At 41.1% G+C, this 20,565-nt stretch overlaps 1 protein-coding gene across 4 annotated transcripts in view; it reads right to left on the reverse strand.

Annotated features, from left to right (window-relative positions):
* Positions 1-20,565, reverse strand: part of gabrg2 (gamma-aminobutyric acid type A receptor subunit gamma2) — a 44,632-nt gene that overhangs the window by 11,259 nt on the left and 12,808 nt on the right. For all 4 annotated transcript variants that reach the window (XM_088280499.1, XM_088280498.1, XM_088280496.1 and 1 more), the window contains exons 3-7: positions 20,028-20,095; positions 17,733-17,953; positions 17,086-17,168; positions 14,226-14,363; positions 1,547-1,699 (exon numbers count right to left, since the gene is read on the reverse strand). In XM_088280499.1, the coding sequence (XP_088136625.1) occupies positions 1,547-1,699; positions 14,226-14,363; positions 17,086-17,168; positions 17,733-17,953; positions 20,028-20,095 (663 nt within the window). The remainder of the gene's footprint in view (positions 1-1,546; positions 1,700-14,225; positions 14,364-17,085; positions 17,169-17,732; positions 17,954-20,027; positions 20,096-20,565) is intronic.

A 20,565-nucleotide genomic window follows, 5' to 3' on the forward strand; every position in this document is an offset into this window, starting at 1 on the left:
TTTTTTTTATCCTTTCACACATCTTTCAAAATGGACCTGTGAGAGGAAAAGAGAAACCTAGGACTGTGACGAATAACAACATGCATTTGTTAAAAGCTGTGATAATACAAATTAAGGAAAGAACCCCACCCCCCCCAAAAAAACAAAAAAAAAAACCCAAAAACATTAATTTAGCAGGCTGTGAATGAAGTCAAGCAAAGCAGTGCGGCAATATTGGAGAATTTAATTGATACAAAAGGAGGATAAACGGTGGCTGTTTGATTACGTGCTCTTAACAGTTCGATCCCCAGGAGAGATTCATAAACAGCTGTTTTCCGCTCCCTGCAGTCCATATGGTGTATGGTTCATCTGCCATTGACCACCAACACTGACATAACATTGCAAAAAAAACACCATTTGGTAATCCTTCCCCCTGTATGGTTGTCTTGCTCTGGCTCTAATGATGATGTGGAACAAGGCGGGTTATGGCACATGGAAAGGTTTTATATGATCACTGATACTACAGATTAGCACGGCCGCCAGCAGCATAATACCTCCGGAATACAAATAAACAAAGATGCCACATTCATGTTGATTAATCATGGAGATTTGCGCTGCAGTCAAGGTGTGGACCAAAAGACATGTGTCTGTCTCAGGATTAATATTTCAGCATTGTGAGTGGAATTGGTTTATTTCTGGGTGGCATTGAAGTATTAGAAATTATGTCATCTGCATTAATCCACTCTCCAACCACCTGCCCGTATAATCTTTCAAAGAGGAAATTTGGATATTCGTTTCTTGGTATAATTTTAGCAGGGATTTAACAGCGTTAGTATTTCCAAAGCAAATCATGTTGAAATCCACCAACGCTCAAGTGCTATCTATTTTTAGAAATTGATGGCAGACAAAGTAATGACGACAGCAAGCTAGAGGAAGATTTCTTCCCCGGCGGATTCTGGTACATTCAGTTATGCCAGATAATGATCACATCACATGGATTCGAGGTCAAGATTTTTCAGGCCTTTCGGGTCCGAAAAGAAAGCTGACAAGGAGAAAGCTACATGGCCGAAAAAAACATTCATTCCCAAGGATGTCCCCTGCAGGTGAAGGAAGTTCAAAGCCTGACATGTTTTGTTGCTATTTAAACTCTTGCTCTCGTTTTAGTTCTCTCCTTTTCTTTTCCGTAGATCTAAGACGCAGCAGCCTCTATTATTATTGTGCTGAGGCTGCATCCCGGCATCTTTGCTGCTGTACTGCATAATGAATGTCTCATTAAGGCTCGCGTGAAAACATGTGCCAGGATTGGATCTTCTAATCAAGATGGACTAGATTCCTGAGCAGCATGCCTGCCTCAGAGGGAAAGATGAGGTGGAAGAAGGAAAGAGGCCAACTAAGTAGACGGCTATTCAATGGGAGGTTCAAAGTCACCACCACAGAGCTCTTCATGTTTCATTGGCATACTTATTAATGAATTTAAGTGACAGGGTGTGTGGTCCAGTATCAATGTGCAATTACAGATCATTTCAATTGTGATTGGCAGCATTTAAAATGTAAAGCACAAACTCACCTAATGATGTCCGGGCTGGCACTGCATCCTTGTTGATCCAGAATGAGACCCAAGAGAGGACAACAATGAGAGTGCATGGGATGTAGGTTTGGATGGTGAAGTAGCCCATTCTCCTGCTCAGATCAAAGAAGACCGTCAGCACCACATAGTCACCTAAACAAGAGAAAAAGAGGACAATGCGGGTGGGATTACATTTCACTCGATAACGCCTGACAATTTTGTTCTGTCCTTGCCAGGCAGTTTGATACCAGAATATTCTGCAGAACACTCTTCACCCACGTATTAAATCATTCTGTATTAACACACTATGATTAAACACAGCTGTCAAAAGCGAACATGAACAAACTCAAGTCAGACGATGAATATGTAAAGCTGGGTAACAGAATTGTTTGCTGAAGAAAGCTAGTGCAATCAAAAACTTGATTTAAGATACTTGCTTGGGCTCATGTAAAAGTCAACATCAGTATACATGGGCTGAATTTTTAGTTGTTATATTATCAAAAACAAAAGGATACCAAAATAAGGCATACTATACCGAACAATTAGACACACCGTTTTGGTGTTTGACAGAGAGTTGAAAATTCAGCAAAATAAATTCCATCCGATAATATGAAAAATCCAGAACATCTTCTGCTGTTTTTATTACCAAGGTCTTTCTCTTTTCTGAATTCTTGGGTTGCGTTGTCATGCTGCTAAGATGTCACACTATGCACAGTTCACAGTTGCTGTAGCAATTACCATGCCACCCACACACAATTTTGTTCATTCCAAACCATTGGATGAGCTACAGTATACTACCTCAATTACCAGAATAAAGTCTCGTGTTAACAGCGCTTGATAGCTTAGCTGAGGTGGTCAAAGGTACAGTATCATCTGTTTTGCTGGCCCAATATACAAACTTGAGCCTTAGACACTTTGATTTGCATCTGGATCAAAACCAAACGGACAGTAAGGGTCTGTCAAGTCTACCTATTTCCCACCTACCTGAATATATTGCTAATCCTCTTCAGGATCAAGTGGCTCCAGTGGCAGGGCGGTCATTTGAAACCTAGGCTTTCGGTGAAGTCCTACTGAGTCCAACTTGAATAAATAAACCTCTTAATACCAAAATTTATGAAACCACGGCTGGAGAAATAATAGACACACACTTACACACTAGTGCGTGTTGGACGACTTAGCTTCTCTTGAATGGTCCGTCTTGAAAGTGCATCTGCAATTAAATCCACAGTTTTCCCTCCTTTGGCCACTGTGGTTTAAACTAGCAAGAATTTATTTAAAATTTTCGAACGGTTGCCAGTTACGACATTTGGTTATGTTGATTCCGCAAAGCGCTGCCCCCTCCACAAGTGAGGATCCAATCACAAGACACGTTCATCACCTTCAACGAGAAGGCCTTACTGTCATCAACTTGTGATCTGATTGGCTGTCGCGACTGTCTATCAACCGTAAACCCCCGCCCACACGATTGTATCTGAAGGCCTCGGATGAATAGTGCATACTTATTATGAAATCTGCCTGGCAACACAAGCTTGCTGAATTCTGATTGGATAAAAACTCTCACATAAAAAAAAAAAAACACTAGCATATAAAATGATAATATGATCATGATTTGTTGATTATGTTAGGCCAGCAGAAAAGGCCTTGAAGGCCTTGAGCACTGTGTGGCTCATTGAGTCTGGAATATTTGCGACACAAAGAGCATTTCAGTTGACTAACCTCTTCTGCTTTGACAGTGCATCAGTGCTAAAGCTACCTTTGCTCTACCTGTCGGTATCTGTTGGTTTGTGTTAGTTTAATGGCAGCTCAGCGTCACTTGCTTGTCTGCTAATTGATTAACATCAAACTGTTAGCGGTGTCGAAAACCTCCGCTGGCCTCTCACTATGGCTTGTAACCTGCAGGCCGCGAGCCTTCTCTCTGTCTTAGTCATTTGTGTGATGGTGTGCGTGCGTGTGTGTGTGTGTGTGTGTGTGTGCGTGGTTTGTGTGCGTGCGTGTGCGTGAGTGAGAGAGAGAGTTCGATGGCTGCCGGCGCTCCGCAGCTGGGGTACGAACAGCTGGCTAATAATTTTCCTCATGAAAAGGGCGCGCCGCAGTTTATTGCGAAACAGCCGACATCTGTGTGTTTTCGCGCTCGCGCTAATGAGCGACAGAGAGAGAAAGATGCGAGACTGTTTGTGTTTATTTTGCTGTGATCAGCGCCGGCGAGTTCTTGTAGCATCTGGATGGGGACCAAGTTTGGCTGATCTGCCCCAGCATGCGCCGCTGCTCACCAGGCCATTAAAAGTGTCATATGATAAACAAAGTGCAGTGACCCCTACAGCACAGCTATAACTGTTCATAGCACCATATGTATTTTCTGCTGATGCAGGCTAGTGTGTGGCATATGATTTGTAGGCGACACAGAACTTGAAGGTCCAACAGAGCACTATGTTTGAATTTTATTAGCATTGCATTAGCAATAACCCCTAAAGCAAGATGCTTTGCAGCTGGGTAATACATACATCCCAGCTTTGGCTTTAGTAACAACGATCAGTCCAACGTGGCTGAAATTGGAAGGCGTGGGACTCTAATGCCATAGGCGCGCCTTCATCCATTCACCAGTTTCATTACAAGCCGCAGCACTTGCCAAGAGGAGATTTTGTGGCGTCGTTATCGACCTGTGCCCTCCACTGTGGCAAGCTGATGTATCAGTATCAGACCGCCCGCCATTACAGCAAAAGGGGTGTAATGCATTAGTTTGTTAATCATGTCCTGGTTGCACATGGTTTCAAGGCTTGGAGGATATTTCACAACATTTATGTATGGGGAAGAAGCATGAGTTTGAATCTTGGCATAATTCCTTGTTGACGAACAATTTCACGCAAAATGGCGATTTTGCAAAAATGGAGCTCTTCTTCAATGACTTGAAATTATTTCATTTTATACTACTATTATTTTTGTCGTATATAAATAATAGTCTATTTTTGTAGTTTTATCCTCTTGGTACACATAAATCCCTTGAGCAGCCAGAATAAAAATAGTAATGGTCTATTGTCTAAAATCAATAGCGATTGCATTTAAACTCAGAAATGAAATGTTGACAGGAAGTGTTTTAGGGAGAGGACAAATTTATACACGTCGTAGCATAATGTATATCCCCAGTTCCATTGAAGTTAGGACGTTGTGTAAAAAATGATTTGCAAATCATTGTATCCTTTTTTCATTTACATTTTACACGTCTCAACCAGTGTTGTTTTTGGCAGGCATTTTAGATTTAGTCTTAGTCTTAGTCATTTGGACGAAAATGCTGATTAGTTTTTGTCACATTTAGTCACTCTTATTTGCGATAGTTCTAGTCTAGCTTTAGTCGACGAAAACGCAACAAAAGGTTTTAGTCTAATTTTCGTAAATTTATTCAACAAAAACTCAAAAAGTATTTTGTCCATTTTTGTCAAAACTAGTCATATAAGGTTTCAATCCAATAGCAAAGATTTTATGTTCAACTACGAGATAAAGTGTTCAATGCTCATTGCTCACAAATAAGCCGAGAATCAAAACATTTTATCTGGCAACTGTTGTGGCTTCGAAGCAACATAAGTAAACAAAATAAAAACGTTTTAACAACATAGACTTGTCGTAGACTTGTTCTAATACAGTAGCACAAGTACAAACTCAATCAAACATGTCTTCTTTACACAACAAAGTAGCCTACATATGAGTGAAAAAAGCGTATGCGTGTGCAAGGCGAGATGAATGACTGCAGATTTTTATTTTTTATTTTTTTTTTAATGACCGCAGACGTGTTCGTGTTTTGTTGTGCCGGTGTGTGCGGCGCATGAGCCCTGCGTTTTGTCCCGGTAGCGGGCGTGCTCAAACGAGGATAGGTTGCAGCGGCAATTTTTTTTTTGAAAGACCAATTTCATGTACAATAGGAAGGGATGTCAGAAATTTTGAACACGTCTGACGGACCACACGCTAACAATTTTGTCCTGTCTCGTCTCGTCACCGAAAATTCATGTTCGTCACGTCATGTTTTCGTTATCAAAGAGCCACATTTAGCTCGTCATTGTCTCGTTATCGTCGTGAAAAAAAGGGGCGTCAATGAAATATTATTGTCATCGTTTATGAAAACAACACAGGTCTCAACCTCAATGGAATCTGCGTTGTATATTATATTTAATATTGGATATTTTTGGGTTGCATAGTGTTTTCAGTTGAAGTTTGTTTTTGAGTCTCTGTACAGGGACTCAAACTGGGAAGGAGGCAGCCAATTTCGTAGCAGTACCTCTGATGATCTAACGTTTTTACTTTTTTGTGACCATCACCACCGAAAAGTCCAATTTACACCGAGCGGACCAGCAGCGAATGTAATGAAGCCGCTATACGTGCTGCTATGATCTCCCAGCCTTTCGCAACACCGCCCACATCGTCTGCTCCTTCCCTATCCCGCTAACAATCATCTGATCCAAAGTGCTAATTTCTCCTGTCACAAGAACACAAAGATTACAGATCAGTGCAGTAAAGGCGTCCTATGTAACGTCTCTGCCCGCCGCTAATAAAAAGAACTTATCATCCATCGTTGTAATTACATTGCTTTTAAGTCAATCACTTTCTATCTAGACAAGGACGGATTTTGCAGACCCAACCCATGCAAAAATACTGACAGCAGCACAAACCTGCCATTGAGATTTTTTTTTTTTTGTATCGAGGATACCACAGTTACTTCAAGCTGATGTAATCTACGGAAAGCAATAAAAAACTTGGCTGGCCTGATCATTCATCAGAAATCAGCTCTTTATTGTTAGAGGCAACACATTTAACAGAATGAGAGCCAGAGTGATGCAATGGCATAATAATTCTTTCATCCTTGGCCTTCCTGTGATGAATGTATACTTTTATATCAAAAAATATTTAATTCTTATATTGGAGGGTAAAGAAACACCTTATCTGAGTTAGATAGCGGAGAAGATTAAGGACAACTAGCAGGGACATGGTAGGAATGAAACCTGGTATGTGAATTCAAGATTGCTGACCAGAAAAAAAGTCACATGACAATATCATATTGTCATTCTTCTGGCAGACAGGTTGCAAATTGGTGGAGATTTAGACGGGCAGCAGAGACCCGAGGCACATGGTGGCCATCTAATACGAGGCTGCTGACAGGCCGTTCTCTCAACGCTTGTGGATATAAGAGGTGACAGCGTATGTAAATGCACAGGTTTGACTGAAAGACAGGAAGCTTGATAATGACTGGCGATACGCCTTGGCTACTTGTCAGGGTCAACAGTACTTAGCCAGAATGCTGGCTCATCGCTTTTTGGTGACATGACGAACGGCACATGATGAAACAAATGACCACGTTTCTGTGTTGTTCCGTGCAGGCTATTTTTAGACCTGCCAGTGGGGACTGGCATGACCATCATGGATAATCTTTTTTTTTTTTTTTTTGCCATGTAGCACACTCTTGGACACAGCCCAAGATTATAGACATACGTGGTTGTTTTCTTAATTGACTCATATCTAACCATAAGGTAACCGCTGCACGGTACTTTGAAAGAGTACCGTATTTTCACAACCATAAGGCGCACTTTAAAGTCCCAAATCTTCTCCAAAACAGACAAAGCGCCCTGTACTGCGACCCACCTTGTGTACAGAATGAGACCCATAAATTTGTACACACGCTATTCACTCGAGCAACGGGCCTGATGCCCCATTGAGCATTTCAGCCCTGCTGGTTGAAGTCTGAAACTACTGTGGGCAGACTGCGACAATTAAATTCTGTGAATTTGGTGCTGGTTTCACACAATCACAACAGACCAGTATGTGTGGGAGAAATCTGGACAAAATGCGCAAGCTAGCATGCGCGAGTTAGCATGCACGAGCTAGCATGCGCATCATAGTGCGGCGCGTCTTGTGTGTGTGTTAAATACATAAATAACACCCACAACTGACCCTTTGATACAGTGCGTCTTTTGGACGTGGAAATATAGTAAGAGTAAATTAAAAAAAGTAATGACCCTTTATTATAATGTAGGGAGCTTGAATGTTCTTAATTTTTGGAAATGTCAACTGACTTCCCTGTTCATTTTGACATTGATAATTATGTCAACTTAATTATACGTGGTTGTATACGTATTCTACTGAGCAGCCGGGACAGTGACATAAGTTCATTTTTGCTACAATATACATACTATGTCCCAATAACTTGTACTTATAATTCTGCAGTTTACATACTTTTGCTCTTTGCAAGCATTGGTAGCCTTTTGTGATGAGGTTCCCGGAATATCAAGCAATAGCCATTACATTGGATATGCTCGGATTTTGTACCTGGCTAAAAATGATTAATTTTCAATAAGAATGCAAAAGTCTGCCATAGAACGTATCCTCCAATGGTTCCCTTTCCTCCTATGCCTGATTCTGTTTACTTCCACCTCACCTTGTCTAAAAATGGCTACATTATTTGTTTTTCACACACTGAGCAGAGATGTGATTCAAACCTGTTATGTAAGCTTAAGCGTGTTCTTAAATTCAGCGCTCACCCTCCTTCCCTCGTTCTCTTGACAACGGCACATCGTCTCAGTCTCATATTCACTCCGAATACAACATGCTATGACCTCTTATGTCTCACAATGATACAATAGATTAGTCTTTGCAATAGCTGTAAAGATTTTTAATAGATGTATGGATAGAAGGGTGAAATATACAATCCTTAAAGTCATGTATATGTCTTGCAGTGGGTCCGAGTTTATTATCTTTGCAACCTCATGTGTCATTTTTCAAATAGTGCAGTCCATTTCCCTTAAACGACCGCCATGTCTTTATTATATGAGTAGTGGAAGTTTACCAGAATCCGCCGCAAAATGTGAAGAAAAAAAAAAAAAAAAGAAAGAAAAAAGTTGGTTCGCGCAGTGTTTGTGACAGTAATAAAGTACTTTATTAACCAAAAAGTGAAAAATGTGTATGAAAATGAAGTCAAGTTTCTATAGCTTGGCATCTATTAATGAAAATCCCCTCTTTGCTTAAGTCCAACTATTCCAGCGGAATATTAATAAAATATTGCCTCGCAGAAATTGAGAGAGCTGCACACATAACATATTTGCAGGAAGGCAGGTTAATCCTCTTAGTATAAACACAGTCCGAGCTTCTATGACATCAAACTGAATTTCACTGTGTCCTTTGCAAAAGTTAATGCTAATAAAAACCCATTGATATATTACGATATCTGTCACACTCATTTGCATAATAGGCCAAGATAAAACATGCCACTCTCTATTGAAAGCTCTGTGAAGGTATAAGACACCGCTCGGGGCATCCGATTGTTGTCACATTGAGGATTTATTGGACACAATGACAAAAAAATTACTTTATTGAATCCCATAAACCTGAAACGGATTGCAAGGAAATGCACTACAGCAGAGAATGAAATATTCTCACTCATTTTTCCTCCAAGTGTCAACGATCTCGCAACTTTACGTGCAAGTCCACATGAAAGGCAAACATCTCCATAAGCAACATCTATGACACAGTTGGCCTGCTTTCTTTTTTTATTTTATTTAGCTCAGCACTCGCCCCCCTCTTTTCCCTTTTTTTTTTTTTTTTTTTGCAGTACCCTTGCTTCCCTCTACTCAATGACCTCCATCCATGCCTACCAGCATCTCAACTGAAAAAACAACCTCAATACTGCCCTCCACTCGCAAGATATTTTTTGGTTAATTTGCAATGTATTTGCGTGTCCTAGTTTATCTATCTGAAGCTTCCGTGGCAACTGCTGTTTGAGGCGATGGAGGCTTGAGCTACGGGCGTGATTTTACATTTGGGATTTGAATAATAATCAGTTCAATGTTGATAACTTGGTAGATTGTGCAGATTTTTTAACAACCGAGCGGGTTAAGATGGAGTGCACTACTTGGCCGTAACAAGTGTAGGCGCTACTGAATCCGTCGAAACGACAACGACAACATGGCAACAGCGACATTCCATCCAATTAATTTAATATCCTCCATCGTCAAAAGACAAATCTAGCTGGCACTTCACTAATGCATGTGAATCAAAACATTCATCCATTTAAGTATCGTTCCAATCTTTCCTTTCGTTCATCAAACCATCGACTAGACATAACAAGAAAGATGACTTGGGCATTGCCTTTTAGAAAAAGTTGATAAATCCGATTCCGTGCAATGCGACTATTGAAGCATGCAAGCACAGGTAGGGGGATGTGTGTCAGGGGATGGCGTGCGGCGTAAATTGGAATTTAACTTGACAAAAGGACGATAGTGGCTGAGTCACAACGTTTATCCTGCCCCTCATAAGTGTCACCAGCAGAGAGAGAGAGAGTGAGAGAGAGAGAGAGAGAGTGAGAGAGAGAGAGAGAAAGAGGAGTGGATGGCTGGAGAAAGAGATTAAGAGCGAGTAGCTATAATAGGAGTGCCGTCTCGCTGTGGCTAATGGATTGTTTCGGCACTCTTTAACCTCCTTTCTCTTAATAAACGCCGGGTGATCGTCATCTGATTAAAGAGCTGCAGCATATTTTCACACTCATTCATTTACTCTTCTTATAGATTCCGTTCCGTGTCTCTGAAACCGACACAAGTTATTGGTGTGTCATGTCATGCTGTCATTTTTACACTTTCTGATGCTTTACAGGATTGATTTATGACCGTGAACATCTACTCTTATGTTACTTTATGGCAAGGTTTTATATCCAATCAGGACTCCAATGTCTCAGTAACAGTAAAATAAACCATCAGCGTCAGTGTTTTATTGCTTTCCCTTTTTCAGACCACTTTTCTTGATGAAACCAAGCAGCCTTTGACAAGCAACCTTGCCTTCGCAGTTATATTTTCCCCCACGTATTCGATAAACAGTTCCCGATTCAATAAGTCTGCTCATGTGCTTTACTTATCACTGCTTTTAAAAAAACGAATGCCACAAAGAAATAGATCACTATTCAGTCAAACCACATTCTTCAGATTAGGATTGGCATTTGGAAGAAATTAAATAGTCATATGCTATTAACAGTTTTTCAAATATCTTAAATTGTCTCCCCGAATGTTCTGAACTCCTGTCATTGAAATTACAGGAATGACATAAACAGCACATCTGCTGTGTTTCAACACACAATTATTTCTCAACCTCGTTAGCACAAAATCAACTTCACTGTCTTTACATGATTTCCTCTCAATACAAATTGACATTAAATAACATCCCATGTGCAGCAAGTACCACGGAGAGCGGCTTAATCATTCAATCATCACGTTACATTTCAACTGCTGCCTGGGATTCATTTTATTAACTTCATTTGACTGTGACAAATTAAGTTTTAAGCATAACAAACATGCTTATTTAATGACGTCAATGTGTGGATTCACAAAAATTGCATGCACGACAAATGTATAACGCTATCAGGAATTTGCATGCAAATGAAGAGACACATTTTATTCCCCTCTGTCTGAGGACACCATATTTGGCCTTTGGTACGGTATGTTGTTATCTTGTGGCAGCAGAACTGTAAATACTGTGGCTGTTTATGAGTATGTCTTTGCGGATTAAGGCCTACGTCTCTATTTGCAGCTACAACGGCCTAAAGATAGAACAAGGATATGCTTGCTCATGCTATAAGAGGGAATGCATTTTCTTTCCATGGGTTTGTTATTTATTTGTTTTCTCGAGCTTGTTCCTTTCCAGTGCAATTCATGCCCAAACCCTCAACCCCCACCCCCGTCCCGGATTTGCCCCATCAACAAATCATCTGGAAACTGCGAAGCTCCGTAATCGGGACAGGGCCACTGATGTATCTCGGGGCTTTCTCCACTCAAGCTGAATCACACAGGCGGACGCACACAGACAACAAGGCTGCACGGCATGGCTTCTGGAAGGTCAATCTAAGAATAGCTTTCTATACATCACAAGCAGACAGACTCATCGAAACGTGCATTGCTGTATGGCACATGTTAAACGCATCGACGTATGTAACAGATGTATATAGGTATGTGGGTTTGCGATGCGATCGTGCTGTTTAAATTAAAACCTTTCATGAGTCATTATGAAGAGGGGCTAGAATAGCTACCGAACGAGACAATCAGTTGGGAAATTACATGGCTAGCCTTTATGCTTGGATGGAAAAGCCTTCAGGACATCCATCGAAGATGTTTTTTATAAGCTAATTTGTGCTGGAACTATGACTCACAAACATGGTGAGATCTCTCTGTGGATCTGAGTAATGGAAGCGTAACATGAATGCACTATAAATAACGCTTTTCTTTTTCCCTATCTATAACGTGTCCTCCATTCTTTTGTATGTATGTTCACAAAACATAATCGGCGGATTGCTTTACTTGCTTTATTATTATTTTTTTTTTGTTTTAATTGAACTGTGCTTTTTAAGACATTTTTATGTACAATTCTGCACGCACCCGATGAACTAGTAAAACTAAAATATAATGTATAATAAGATTTCTGAATACAACTGCTAAGTTTTTGCTTTACCATACAAACCAATTCCTTATGACAGCAATTTAAGATCTTGTCTCTCATCTATTTCCTTCTGTATTGCGAATCATTTTTCAGCTTGTTTTCCCTTGTAAGCCTGCCAGTGTGTGAGTGAGTGTGTGTTGATGAATGCAGGTAAAGGCTTGAAGGCAGTGCAGTGAGTCTTGATACGAAGTGACATGTTGAGAGATCATGCCTTTGGACACTGGCTGAGCGGGGGACAAGTGGGGAACCAAATATAAGCGGACGCCGCCTTTATTAAAAGGTACATCAAAAGCAGCAGTTGGCTTGTCAACCCCCAAACCGTCTATGTCATTGTAAAAAAAATTTTTTTAATGCACGCTTTGTTATTATCGCTTTTTTATTTGAGAGATAATCTGATCAGAGTGAGGTCGCGTTTTTGGAAAATGAGACGTAATGACCTCCTCCAGCTAAAACCGGTTCACCTGCCTGCATGTCTGCAAGCATTAACGTTATTTCCAGTTGCCTTGCCTGACCCGTTCTTACATTGCAAAAAGACATCAATAGGAATAGTCCTCAAACTTTTAACTTTTTCTTGAATACGTTGCTGAAAAAAAAAATGGTACTATGAGACATATTGCGTTCTGTCCATAAACAAATCATTTTAATATAATTTCTGCAGCTCTCGCCAACTGCATAGGGTGCATTTTGTGGTCAGACTCTCTCTTAACAGAATGCTCGTTGAGGCAGATGTTGTGCTCGCCCAACTGGCAGCAGGTCAGAAACCCAAAGTGACTGCAAAATGAGACAAGGGGTCTCTCAACCGCAGTCAAGGTTCTCTGCGCTGACAAGAGAGCAGATGGCGGTTTGGCTGTTGGCGGAAATAACAAACCAGATCAGAGATGCATGCTCCGAAGTCTTCACCGCATTTAATCCGCCTACGCAGATTGTCTTTTCATGATGTCACTTGGAAATGCTTTGATTAAACCCAGAAGTTTCAAATGCATGTTATTTTTTGTCTACAACTTGCAGCTCTTAGTTCAAGAATACTCTATTGTGTCGTCATACTTTGATAGAAATGAGTGTCGAAGTGGTTCATTTTGGATTTGTGAATTTTTCTACGTTGTCGTTATATATAAAGCACTGGATTATCTGACTGCCATAGCCGCAATCAATCTCTTAGCCAACACTCCAAACAAAATTGACTGCTCCACATAAGAGTGCTGCTCAACTCAACTAGCAATGTATGCTAAAGCACATAACACTTCCAGACCAAATGGAATTTTATGGCTGTTGTTTGTGCTTTAAAAAAAATGTGTACGTTAGACTGTTATACTGAGTCTGGCACATTTTCTAAACTAATTCAAATATGGACAAAATGTAACAAAAATATTATTTTCTATAAGCACAGAGTTGTGGTCTACTGGCCTAGCATGCATGTTACTACACTGCATTTTTATTTTTTTTGTATGCCTTAGTCTAGTTACTAACTCTTTTGTAGTGTAAACATGAAAACTTGAAGCTGACGGCATTTAAAAATGGAAAAAGAGCAAGAGAAAATTGAATTATATATATTTAGTTCTTCCCAGCTCATAAAAAATGTTCCAGGATTCCATCCATTTTTTTTACCAGGCTGCAGCTTCAACAAAAGTCAGAATTTTTTAGGTCCAATTTATCCTTTGCCACCGTCCAGCCAGCCTCAGGCTCCTGACTTTTAATTATCAAGGTTTCTCAGCGCATTGTATATGACCTTACCTTATTGCAGCAGCATTAAATACAGTCCCATGTAATGTTAATTCCCCTAAAATCACCTACAACAAAGTGTCAATGCTTTTCAGTCAAAAAAAAAAACAGCCACCAAATATCCCATTTTGTTTAAAAGCATATTTGGAGGCTTAATGTGAGTAGTCTGTGTGGGCCAGACGACTGTGATAAGGTCTTTTAAAATGTTCCGATACAAAAAGGATGAAGCTCACAATGCTGCCCACATCTGATTAAATGTCATGTCCATGAATGCTGTAAAGCAAAATCCAATCCGGACCTCACGTGCTCGACAAACACTACAGTTCAGTCTAATATAATAGAGTGAAAAGTGGCTCATCCTAATATTTCTCTTGCGTGTGGCCGAACACAAATATATCCACATTATGGGAGGTAGAGGGTTGTGCCAGTTTCTTCTTTCAGAAGAAAACATTTCATAACAAAATAATAGTAAATATACGAGAAAGTGATTTATCAGAAGTGGTCTTACCTGAGACGGTCCTGACAATCTCCGAGGTGTTCCTCAGGCCCACAAAGGAGAACTGGTAAAGCCTCCAGGAGCGGATGTCTCCAACTTCCACTGAGCTCCTCTTCCACTTGTACACAATCTCCTCCCTGGGGTAGCCATCTGTGCAGGAGAGAGACAAGAAACACGGGGGATTAGCTGAGATGAACGGTACGAATGCGCGACAAACATTTCATCCCTTACAGGAGTTCCCTCTATAGATTTGCTCACTCTTCCAATTCAGTATAAAGCCAAAGTACTCGTCATCTATTTCATCACAGGAAAATCTATTTAAGTCTCAGAGCTAACAAAACATCCTAAAAAAAAAAAGAGCCATTACATAACTTAGTCCTTCTTGTGTGTCATTTTTTTTTTGGGTGTGTAACTCCACGGTTAATAAAAATAATATTTACCGATATTGTAAAGACTTGCGTCGGACGATGCCCTCGAGCTGCTGGTGGCTTCAGTACGGCACGTGGACTTTCCTCAGTGTAAACGTGACTAAATAGCTTCATGACGTTGAGCTAGCTGCTTTCAGGCATGCTATGAGAAGCGTGGATGTGCCCAGTCGCCACATTTAGGACAACCTAGGAACTTCTTGTGAATTGACTGTCATCAAATATGCCAATGGGATAAGAGAGGTGTGTGTCAATAGTAGTGACTGGCTGTATATTTGGTACCTCGGCCATAAATTGGGATTTCCACGACTTAATCCACATTTTAAAACCACCGTGTCACGTCACAATTATTGAAACCATCGATCTAACAGCACACAGCTCTGCTCTGTATATCACCCGGAAAAGGTCAGAATGATTATTCATCATGTTAATACATACAAATACAATATTGCCATGACACTTTGAAAAAAAAACATCATCATTAGTCAATGCTGGCTCAAGTTTTGCTCTGGCCACCCCATGAGAGGATGAAAAAAAATGCTAATGTCGTCGAGGGCCAGTCAGCCCCGTGAGGACGGATTTGAAATTTGATTGTATGGCCGGTACTACTGATTCTGATTAGCTTGACTAAAATCGGATTGGACAAAATAGCGACAAAGATGGAGCAGTGTATCCAAGACATACAAAGAAATGACGGGACTAGACTGTTGGGATTAAATGAATACAATTTCCCGTGAGAAATAGTACAATTTATGTTGCAAATGTAGGTCAGTGTTTTTGATAGTGTGGGGCTTGCTGGGCCAGACTACACACTCGTGCATTGGTGCCAAAAAGATTTGTTTGAAAGATCTATAGGCTTCATCCAATTGAAATGAAGGACACTCTGGTTCCATATTTAGGCACACACTCGTTTCTCTTCTCTTGTTGCTTTTGGAGCTATTTACAAAGCCTTTTCCCAGAAGGCCTATCCCATGGTGCTTCTCTCTGTAGATCCATAGAGGCCTCATTAGCATAACTTTACCCCTCTTCTACACTTCCCCATGTGGCCAGTGAAGCGTTTCAACTTGTGGCACTTTTGAAATGCCCTCAGCAAAGTAATGTTCGGGAAATTGAGTCAATCTTTTCCTTTTGTTTTTTGAAAATGTTTTATTCAATCATTTTAGAGCCTGCCAATACACACTATGAAGGCCATGAATTTCATGTTACGACAATAGACACCATATTTTAGTCATGGCAATGTATGGCAACGGTAATTTCCCGAGGAAATAAAACTATTTTTGAAAAAACAGGCCACATACACTCCAACTGAATAGAATGAATACTTGATTAAATACTGATTAAATCAGAAAGGCAGCACGGTGGGCGACTGGTTAGCACGTTGGCCTCACAGTTCACAGGAGCAGGCTCCGATTCTAGATACGACCTTCTTGTGTGGAGTTTGCATGTTTTCCCCATGCCCGTGTGGGTTTCCTCCCACATTCCAAAAACATGCATGGTAGGTTGATTCAACACTCTAAATTGTAGGTGTGAGTGTGAGCGTTGATGTCCGAAGACAGCTGGGATAGACTCCAGCACCCCCGCGGTCCTCGTTAGGATGAGCGGTTTGGATGATCGATGGATTAAATCAGTGGTCAACAACCACCGGGCTGTAAGCCACTTTGGACCGAGCCGCACGGGTGAAAGAAAATGGTTGTATCTCTGCTTTATTTATTATTCGAGGCTGAAAAATATTCTAACGACAGATGTGACGTTAGTTGGTAGTTATCTCCCTTTTATTATCACAACACAGCTACTATGCTACTGTACAAGAGTCACACCGAACTTCTTCTCTCCCTCTCTGTCCGCTCCCTTCTCACACTCGCAAACCCCTCCCAAGCCGAGTCGCGTGATGCATTCAGAAAACTCGGAAATAACATCAGCAAAACACAGCTGTTACCAACACACATCTCCCAATTCGTAACAATATTTTATTATTCTATTTATTTTGAAAAGTCATGGCATCTCTCCGTTACATCGCACTATTGATGCATGTCAAGATGCTACATGCCTTGGTCGCCATGACGTTAATATCAAATCCAAAAGCTAGCAAATTAGTAAAAAAACAGACCACATATGAAGCCTGGTCTGCACAATATGCCACGAGCGTCTGGCACATGAGCTAAGAAAAAAACACATTTAATTTTGTTCCAGAACTATGTACGTTAGTTGGTAACCATTCAGATTGCAGAATTGTTTGCCATCTGCTTGATTCCCTATGGTAGGATTTGTGCAGTCCGCCTCAGATTCATAATGGCCATCCATTTCTAAAAGCGTTGTCCGTAAACGAGAAAGTAGCTTGCGAAATTATTCGTTGCATAGCTTTAACTGTATGTTGCATTTATATTAATCATGTAAATGAGATGGAGTCATTAGCCCAGTGGTCAGCCAAACTGTGTGTCCACACTTACAGCTTGAAAACTCCAGGGGACATGAATGCTCGTCCATTGGGAAGTTGTTCAGTTTCAGCTGGCATTCAGCATCGATGGTCAACCTGCAAAGACAAAAAACTCACTTGGTCTAAAAAAAAAACAGAAAACACCCTTCATACATCCCCAGTACAGACGTTAAAGCTGTTGTTTATCAAAACAAAATGAAGTTGAGCTTCACTGCAAGCACACCTGTCTTATCGCCACTTTTCACACTTGAGGGACCTTGAAATCATTAAAGTCATTAAACTTACTGTTAATAAGGGAACGACCTCAAGTGACTTTGCCCATCCGTGCGGACGCTATTGTCATGTATCATTGTCGCGCGTAGCACAGCGGTCATCCTAATTAACTAGCGCTCGCGTTACGAGTTACTCCAAATTAATGAAGTGGCGAGCCAGTGTTGCGCATAGAAGAACATCAATCATGACTTGATTGAGTCCGATGGACTTTAGTTTCTTTCTTATTATCTCGAGATATGCACTGTGGCGTCTGTAGAAAACATCTGCTGCGTTTAGGACAGTCAGAAAAGACGATACGCGTGATCCACATTTTTCAAAGTTCGTTATTGTACGGAGACGCGAATATTTAAGATATTCCCGATCTAATAAGCAACCCTGACTTCCTACCTGAGCGTATAGAGGATTCGCCCATCATTCCAGATCCGAAGCATGCGATTGGGTGTTGTTATCCAGTGGGCGTCGGCCTTCTTGGAGTTGCGGAAAAACGTGTCAGGAATCCAGATCTTTCCGACCATGTTGCTGTTGAGACGCAGAACCTTCATCGTGCTGTTGAATTTGAGCCTTCTGTCATACCAGGTCTGGGCAAAAAAGATGTCGATGGTGTATTCCTGGCAATAGCAAAAAACAAAACGGTAGATTGTCTTCAAACACTCAAAGCCACTTGACTTGTGTCTCTTATCTGCCTGACGATATCAGTGGGTCATTTTTCTTAGACCAAACGAGTGTGCTCAAAACAATGGCTTTACTATTTTTTTTTTCATCCCCAACAGAGAAGAGTAACAGTTTGACTCCCTCAACCTTAAAATGAATGGGCCAATGATCAACTAATGCCTCTCATTTTTTGGCTCAAGTACTATCAAACCTCATTACCAGCTAGACTAAAATCTACTGTCTTCTTTTCAGTCCCGTTGAGATCAGGCTTAGAACGTAAGGAAGTCAGACGGATGAAAACCCAGATGACAGAAGCCTGGGCGTAATGGGGGAATAAAAGTGGAGGCAGCGATTGAAACGGAACTATCGCTCTTTTCTTACTCATTTAGTTACTTGGACTGTTTGAGCCCCGAGGTTTCAAGTAAAGTACAGCTGGAGAGAAATAAACGGGGCACTTGTGTGCAAGAAGCCATAAAGGCATTAACTTTGTGACAAAGCTGAACCCAACAATGAAGTCCAAACCTATTCAACGAGTTCCAAACAAGAGCTAAAAAACTGCTTTTTCACTGAGCATCATTGCCATTCACTCTAGTATTTTGTCTCCCTTTTGCACTCTCTACAGTCGTCGTGTGGTTTAATTACCTCTGACAAATGCAATGTTTTTTGGGGACAAGCCTCAGTTTTTTATATCACAGTTTCATTAACCAGAATCTTGCGCCCATCACTGTTAAATTGTGTCCAATTTGAACAACATGTGAGAAAAGGGTCAGAAGTCAACCCTTTTTTTCTGCATCTGATTAATACCTTTACATAAACTACGGCACGACAAAAAAACTTGCAGTGTGTGTAGGCTACGTAAAAACTGCGCTTTCATAGTCACACATTTGGATCATCCAACGTCAGCTTTGTCTACAAAGTCTTCCTTTAGACCAGGGGTGGGCAAACTTTTTGATTGGCGGGCCACAATGGGTTCTAAAATTTGACAGAGGGGACGGATCAGGAGCAGATGGATGGAGTGTTTTGGTAACCTCACCTCATCGGCGAAAAAAAATACTTTTAATTTGAAATTAAAGTGAACAAAAGCATTACAACAATATATATCTTGTTCAAAAACCACAGTATTTAGAAAATAAAACATTAGCAACGTTTATTCATTTCATGTTTTTCAAGTTGGGCGGGCCAGATTAAAACGTTTAACGGTCCGCCTGTGGCCCCCGGGTCGTAGTCTGCCCACGCCTGCTTGAGAGCATCCCATCTTTGTGACTCGTGTGTTTGCCATATTTCCCATGAATTCACATTGCATAATTAAGAATATGAAATCACGCCTGTGCCTAGACGCGTATCCCCGTGCCATCTGTCCCCTCGCTGTACCGACAAAGCTCCCACATTCGTCATGTTACAAGTGTGAACAAAAGGGCCTGTGGGTGATTACATATCAACGTGAGGCAATCCATCAACCTTTTGTGTCGGCGTAGTGCCCTCATGCACACACGCTCGCACACGCAGATTCCCTGATGTTCTTATACAGCCCATCCAAATCAATACCTTACAGTGACTGCTCCGGATGATTGTGTTTGATCAACTACAAAAAGCAGAAAAGAAACACAACATTCTATGTGGGTATTTGCAACTTACTCAATCATCAAATTTTAAAATATGCTATATCATAATCGCCGACGGCTCTGTATGGATGAGGTGTTATAAGCTGTCTGCACCGAGCGCCACTGAATAGTTGATCCAGTATGGAGCGAAGGCCGGTGCAGCTGTTTCAGCCGCTGATCGACAGCAAAGCTGTGTTAGTGTGCACCATAAAGATTAGAATAAAAGCCACGAAAGCCAGCAGCTGCGGTGATGAGGTGCGCTGGAGCAACACGTTGACTGCCTGCCAGCGGCACATAGACCAAAAACACCCCATCATTACGTTCTCGCCTCCCCAAGGCGGAGACAGGTTGAACACACATTTAGTAACTGATATTCCTCCTGAACACCAGATTAGGCGATTCAATCACAAACAAATTCTGGGTTTCTTACCATGTTGATGGCATTCACTGGGCCGATGCTGTTGACAAACATGTCTGTGTGGATCACTGTAGGTTTAACTGCAAGAAAACGCACAAGAATTATTGAGATGAATCTGGTATGTATAGACTTGCTTTCGCCGCACAACATGACAAAATGGGACCACGTTTGAAGTCTTTTGGCAATGCGAGAGGACAGCTGTGTTTATTAAAAGTGAAACTCCTGACTTATGCCCTCTGCAACATGCACTCTATTCCTCTTTGCTGTGCCGCCATGCATGAGGCCCCATGAGACGGCCGTGATGGGGAATGTTGCAGCTTCTTTGCATCACTATTCCCACGCAGAGATGCACTTTTAGGGCGAGAGTGCCACATACATTTTTGGGTTGCATGCTGCATGATATACTGTAGCACATCAGATACATTGGAAACTAGTGATTACTGGACCGTGGAAATTTGTGAACATATTCATGCATTACTGACTGACGAAGTGTTGGCAAAAATCCCGTTTTGATAATCCCACTCTTTCGTAAAGTGAAACTATGTTTGGC

The sequence above is a fragment of the Idiotropiscis lumnitzeri genome, chromosome 17 (genome assembly GCF_059441095.1).
Source record: "Idiotropiscis lumnitzeri isolate Australia: NSW breed Sydney's pygmy pipehorse chromosome 17, RoL_Ilum_1.0, whole genome shotgun sequence".
Classification (NCBI taxonomy): Eukaryota; Metazoa; Chordata; class Actinopteri; order Syngnathiformes; family Syngnathidae; genus Idiotropiscis; species Idiotropiscis lumnitzeri.